This window comes from Echinops telfairi, unplaced genomic scaffold (assembly GCF_000313985.2).
Source record: "Echinops telfairi isolate 266 unplaced genomic scaffold, ASM31398v2 ScPeMD7_3;HRSCAF=10, whole genome shotgun sequence".
NCBI classification, from domain to species: domain Eukaryota; kingdom Metazoa; phylum Chordata; class Mammalia; order Afrosoricida; family Tenrecidae; genus Echinops; species Echinops telfairi.
In genome coordinates this window covers 59283108-59289316 of record NW_022103899.1, presented here as the reverse complement: position 1 = coordinate 59289316, position 6209 = coordinate 59283108, and the positions used below count along the sequence as shown (strand labels likewise).

Genomic DNA, 6209 nt, shown 5'->3' with positions numbered 1-6209 from the left:
GTACACAGTCACTCACAGGTGAATCCTATCAGTAGTTTCCCCACCTCATCAAACCCACGCAGGAAAAGGTCGTTTGGTGAGAGTTAAAGACGTGGCCAGAAGAGCCACATTAAATCAGTCACTGCTCCTGCACCAGGAATTAGTCCTGATTCAGAAGAGGATGTAGAACAGGGGATAACATTGCTGATGTCAGGTTGATCTGGGCTGAAAGCAGGGAAAACCAGAAAGACTTCATTGTGTCTCACTGATTATGCAGAGCATTGGACCGTGTGGAGTATAGCAAACGGGGCAGCCTTAGAAGAAGGGGATTCCAGAGCAGTTCTTTCTGCTCTTGTAGAGACTGTACGTTGGTCAAGAGGCAGTTGTGTGAACAGAACAAGGGAATACTGCAGGTTTAAATTCAGGAAAGGCATGTGTCAGCGTTCCATCCTCTCCCCATACAGTTTTCAATCTGTATGTTGAGCAAGTCATCAGAGAAGCTACATTATATGAAGAAGAATGCAGTATCAGGATTGGGGAAAGGTTTATTTACAACCTTTGATAAGCAGGTGACACAACCTTGCTTGCGACAAGTGAGGAGAATGTGCAGCACTTGCTAATGAAGATACGGATTGCAGCCTTTGGATGGATCACAACTCGGGAAAAGGAAAACCAAAATCCTCACCACTGCACCAGCAGGTGACATCATGAGAGGCGGAGAAAAGATTGACGTGGGCGAGGATTTTGTTTGGATCCACAGTTGGTGCTCAAGGACACAAGAGTGAAGAGACCAGATGACTCATTGCATTGGGTAAATCTGCTGCACAACACGTCTTTAAACTGTGGACAAACGGGGATTGCTTTTAGGACGACGGTGCTCCTGCCCCATTGCCTCATATGCATGTGAAAGTGGGACAATGAATAAGGAAGAGCAAAGACTAGCTGCATTTGAGTCATGGTGCTGGAGAAGAACATTGACAGTGCCCGTGGGCTGCCAAAAGAACAAACCATCTGATTTAGATGAAACACAGGTGCTCCTTAGAGACAAGGGTGACACAGTTGTCTCATATAGTTTGGACATGTTTTCAGGAGAGAGCTGTCCCTGCAGAAAGACATCATGCTTGGTAAAGTGGCTGGACAGCCAAAAAAGAGGGAGACCTTCGGCACAATGGCTTGACAGAGGGACCACAACTATAGGCTCAAACAAGAAGAATTGTGAGGAGGGCGGGGAACCAGATGGTGTTTCCTTCCTTTGTACGTGCACTTGCTCGGAGTCGGAACTGATCTCATGGCACCTAACAGCAGCAGCATGTGCTCATTTATGTAAAGGTCATCCTTCCAAAAGGACCCCATGACCTAGTGACCTGCTCCCAGGAAGGTGACAGCCTAGGAGTCCATGGGGCAGTGTTAGTGCTTCACAACTTGACTTTGCATAACAACTTTTATGGTTACAGAAAAATGCACACAGTATGAAATGGAAAAGCAGGTGACAAATTGTTGACTGTGATCCCAGTTATTTTTGAAATGTGTGTGTATGTGTAATCCACCGATTACATGGATACAGGAAAGTAGATCTGAAGTATATGTGGCAATGGCTTTACTGTGCTTCACAGATAACTACGATTCTGTAAACAAATTGAACATTTATGGAAACCTTGCATCAAGCAAGTCATTTTTCCAACAGCGTGTTCACACGTCCTGTCTCTGGGCCCCAGTTTGGCCTTTCTCGCACTATTTCACACTGTCTGATAAGCTCGTGCACGTGGAACAGACAACAGTATATATGCTCAGGAAACTAGAAAACATCTCTGACTTGTCTTTATTGTGGTAGCTGATTTATTGCAGCGGTCTGGAAGCTAACCAACAGCATCTCAGGGGTCTGCCTGGAGGCAGCATTTATCAGTGGTCATTTCTGGGAGTGGGATTATAGAAAATAGCGATTTTCCCCCCTACTCCTATGAAAAGAATTTCCAGAATTTGTACAGTGACCAGGGCTTACATCAGGAATTCAATCCTGCAACTTTTTGTAAGAGTTTGAGAGAGGAACTCTGGGACAAAGAAAGCACTCTTTGTCTTGACTCCATCAGAACTTATTTTCGAAGGGGAAAATTGAGGTTCACGGGAGGTGGGTGTCCACACAGCTCTGTGGGTAGCCCTGTTCCCAGTGTACAGCCCAGACCTGCTTTGTCAGCAAAGTTAATGAAAGGTTTTGTTCACAGCTCGAGCTAATCCAAGGTACGGGCTTCCCTGCCACCTGCTGAGCGAGATAGACGCAGCAAACGCTGCCCTGCAGGCAGAAAGGTAACCTGGCCTCACTTAGCCCTTAGGCTTTCTCTGGAAAATGAAGCCGGGCCTTCGGCATTCTGTGATGAGCATTAAAAAGAAGAAAAAAACGTGGGGGGCTGGAGGGTGGCCACGTGCTTTTACCTCCTTGCTGAATTCTGCAGCAGGGCTGTCATTCTCCTGGGAGTTTTCCTTACCCGTGGCAGTGACCTCAGTATTGGCCGGCACCTGAAATGGCTTGGGTGTATTGTCTCCTGTGTGGCTAGACTATCCCCAGGGGTCACAGAGGGCCACCATTCAACCCAGCCCTGTTTTGATCCAGCGGAGGACAAGCTTTCAAAAAGAAACCAGGATTCTACAGGCTGTTGGCCTTAATGTCATCATGGGTAAACTGGGAGAAGGGACTCTGAAGGCATGGTTTGCACATGTGCTGATCCTCTCTCGGAGCTGCCTTAGACCTGAAAGCATGCTTCCTGGTGGCTGGCAGTCACCAGGGTCCTGGGTGAGAGAGAGACAGGGTATTCAGAGGACAAGATGCTGAGTGGAGTTAGTCAAAAACAAGAGGACAGATAGAGTATGAGACCAGTTATAAAATCACTTTAGAAATCAAGACAAGGTGTTCAGAGCGAAAAGCAGCAGCCAGACTCTGATAAGGATCCAGGGGTGGGAGCAGAAGCTGTAGGCTGGAGGACAGGCAGGTGTGCACGCAGTGAAGGGGAGGATCCAACCCTGTAAGAGGGAGATGGGGAAACGGGGTGGGGTGGACAGCCATTGAGAGGATTGATAAATTTAAAATGGTGAGTGCAGAAATGATTGTCTGATGGTAAACTCCCAACTAACGCACCATTTTAAGAAAGCTGTCCCCACGCTCTCCTTGTGGCAGAGCAAGGTTGACTCTCTTACCACTGACTTGGCGGGCATAGTGAATGACAAATGGAACCTGGGTGGCCAAGTGGGTACGTGTTGGACTGTCAACTATAAGGTCAGCAGTTCGAAACCTCCAGCTGCTCTGTGGGAGAAGGGCTTTCTACTGGAAAGACCTAGTCTCAGAAACCACAGGAGGTGCCCTGCAGGGAGGGTCCCTGTGTCAGCATCGACTCGGTGGGGAGAGTGGAGTGAAGGACAAACCGAGAGCGAACAAAGCCTCAACAGACGAGAGATGGACACTTGCTCAGCAGGGACCAGTCTTCCCAGCTCCGGGATGAGAGAGGGCTGGCAGCTCTCCACTGCGTGATAGGCATCCTTGCTGGCACAGAGAGTCTGTGCTCAGCTGCTAACGGAAAGGCTGGCAGGGTTAAGTCCTGGCAGTGTGCCTCCGTGGCAGCCGTGGAAACCCTGTGGGCATGAGTTGGCATCAGCTCACACACAGTGGATTTGATTTTGGGGCTCTTCGCTCTCTCACAGCCATTGAGATGTCCCCGGGGGTTACCAGTCTCACTCTACGGGACTGAGAGCTTCGCCTTTCTCCTGCAGAGTAGCTGCCGGTTTCACACTGCTGACTCAGCAGCGCAGCAGTCGGCCACCCCGCCACCAGGGCTCCTGCTGGCGCTCTCTGTAATCGAGTTGTCAGAAAAGCTAGTGCTGTCTCTGACTTCTTAATGGGATTGTAGCCCCGGAACTGGAGTCCTGGGCACCAGGAGAGCCACTTCCAGAGCTGTCCAGGCAGGTCTAGGGAGTCCATGGAGCCAGCTGGACTAGAAGAGGAGGATGGGCGCACGGTCCCAGGAGAGGGCTCTGGCCTTTTGTGTATGACGTAGCAGAGGCTTGGGCCTGGGAGCCCGAGCATCAGGGTCTGCTCAGGGGACGGTGGTCATGCAGTGCTGAAACTACTGTTTCTTTACTGAGAAACAGATGAATTACTGTGGAGCACACTAGGGGAGAGCGGGTTTGAAAGGAAAGCACAGTATCTGTGTTTAAGTTTTTGTGTTTGTGTTACAGGGCAGAATGTGAGTCCAAAAACAACGCCTGTGAGTTGCACCTCCACCTGGGCCCAAGTTACCACTTCTTCAAGGGGGCACTGCACCCAGTAGCCTCGCACACCAAAAGTGTGTGGGATTTGACCTTCGATAAAAGGCAAACATTAGGGGACCTTCGAAAGTCAGTGTTTCAGGTAACTCAGCCTCTTTGCTCTTAGCTTAGACAATACTGCCCATCTCGGCAGAGTTCAGGTGCACCTGGCTTGTTTGAAAGCTGTGTGGGAAAATCTACTCTATGCCAATGAGGTCTTTGTCTGCTCTGGGATCATGTAAAGCTACGCTCAACGGCAGTTTGGGGAGCATTCCTTCCTCATAGATATTTTGAAAGGGTTTGCAAAGGACTGGAGTCAAGTCTTCTCTAAACATTCAGTCACAGTCACCAGCAGAGCCAGCTGGACCAGGCTTGGAAGGTCACTCTGTCGATCCTGTATCTGGTGAACAGAACCGTTCACGCTGTCTCTCCACCTGCAAGTCTTGGCAGATTGTTGTGTCTTTCATGGAGTTGGTCCATTTCGTCTGAGTCATCGGATAGATGTTGTTCATGGTGCTTCTTTCCTGTCCCGCTGAAGACAGGGAGCCCTGCGAGGGCGGACCTCGGCGGGGTGCAGTCTGACCACCCTTCTCCCCACGCTGCTTTCATGGGAAGCACTTGCATTTTCCATCTCTTCCAGGTTTACACCTTGCACAGATAGGTTCTGGCTTTCAGGAGTTTCAGTATAATTTGTCTTTTCTCTCCTCATGGTTAGCCAGGCGAGAGGTTTTATTGATCTTTTCAAAGAACCAGCTTTTGGTTTCATTGATAGACTTTATTAATATCCTTTTTTTTTTTTTTAATTTCTGCTCTTATTTTTTTTACATATTTTCCTCTGCTTACATTGGAATTTCTTTTTTTCAAGTTTTCATCTAGGTCAGCGGTTCTCAACCCTCCTAATGCCGCCACCCTTTCATACAGTTCCTCAGGTTGTGGTGACCCACAACCATAAAATTATTTTCATTTCTACTTTCTGCTCTTATTTTTTTTACATATTTTCCTCTGCTTACATTGGAATTTCTTTTTTTCAAGTTTTCATCTAGGTCAGCGGTTCTCAACCTTCCTAATGCCGCCACCCTTTCATACAGTTCCTCAGGTTGTGGTGACCCACAACCATAAAATTATTTTCATTGCTACTTCATCACTGTCATTTTGCTACTGTTATGAATCGGGCGACCCCCGTGAAAGGGTTGTTCAACCCCAAAGGGGTCGGGATGCACAGGTTGAGAACTCCTGTAATACAGTATTTCCTTATTCTGTTCATGCAACTGCCTCTTGAGCCATATACCGCTTCCTCATGAGCTCAGTGAAGCGTTCAGGAATTTCTGTTCCTCTCAGGGAATAATTTGTTATGATCCACACAGTTGAATGCCTGTGCACAGTCAATGAGACACAAGTAAACGTCTTTCTGGTGTTTTCTGCTTTCAGCCAAGATCCATCTGACATCAGCAATGATATCCCTTGTTCCAGGTCCTCTTCTGAATCCAGCCTGAACTCTGGCAGCTACCTGTCAGTGTACTGCCATAGCCTTTGTTGGATGATATTCAGCAAAATGTTACTTGTGTGTGATAGTCATGATATTGTTCTATAATTTACGCATTTTGTTGGGTCATTGGAAGTACGTAGGGTCAGTTTTAGAAGCCTGTCCTAATGTACGCATTTAGTGCTGTACACTTTCCTCCAAGCACTGCGTTTGCTGCGGCCCACATGTTTTGATCGTTATGTTCATTTTCATCCATGTGACACGTCTTCTGCTGCTGTTGGAGAGTTGGATTTGGGCATTGAATCAGCATCAACATTTCTGAAGTAGTCTGGTAGTTCCAAACTTTGGTGTTGAACGTCTCTTGCTAAGTTAACTGGCAGGTTTGAGGGAGGCAAACTTGGGGATCTGAGTCTGTCTGGGTGGCACTTCACATTGCCGTCAGACCCCCACCCCCCCC

At 48.0% G+C, this 6209-nt stretch overlaps 1 protein-coding gene across 3 annotated transcripts in view; it reads left to right on the top strand.

Moving 5' to 3' along the window:
• Positions 1-6209, top strand: part of USP40 (ubiquitin specific peptidase 40) — a 61424-nt gene that overhangs the window by 28743 nt on the left and 26472 nt on the right. For all 3 annotated transcript variants that reach the window (XM_045295365.1, XM_045295359.1, XM_045295369.1), the window contains 2 exons: positions 2199-2280; positions 4201-4372. In XM_045295365.1, the coding sequence (XP_045151300.1) occupies positions 2199-2280; positions 4201-4372 (254 nt within the window). The remainder of the gene's footprint in view (positions 1-2198; positions 2281-4200; positions 4373-6209) is intronic.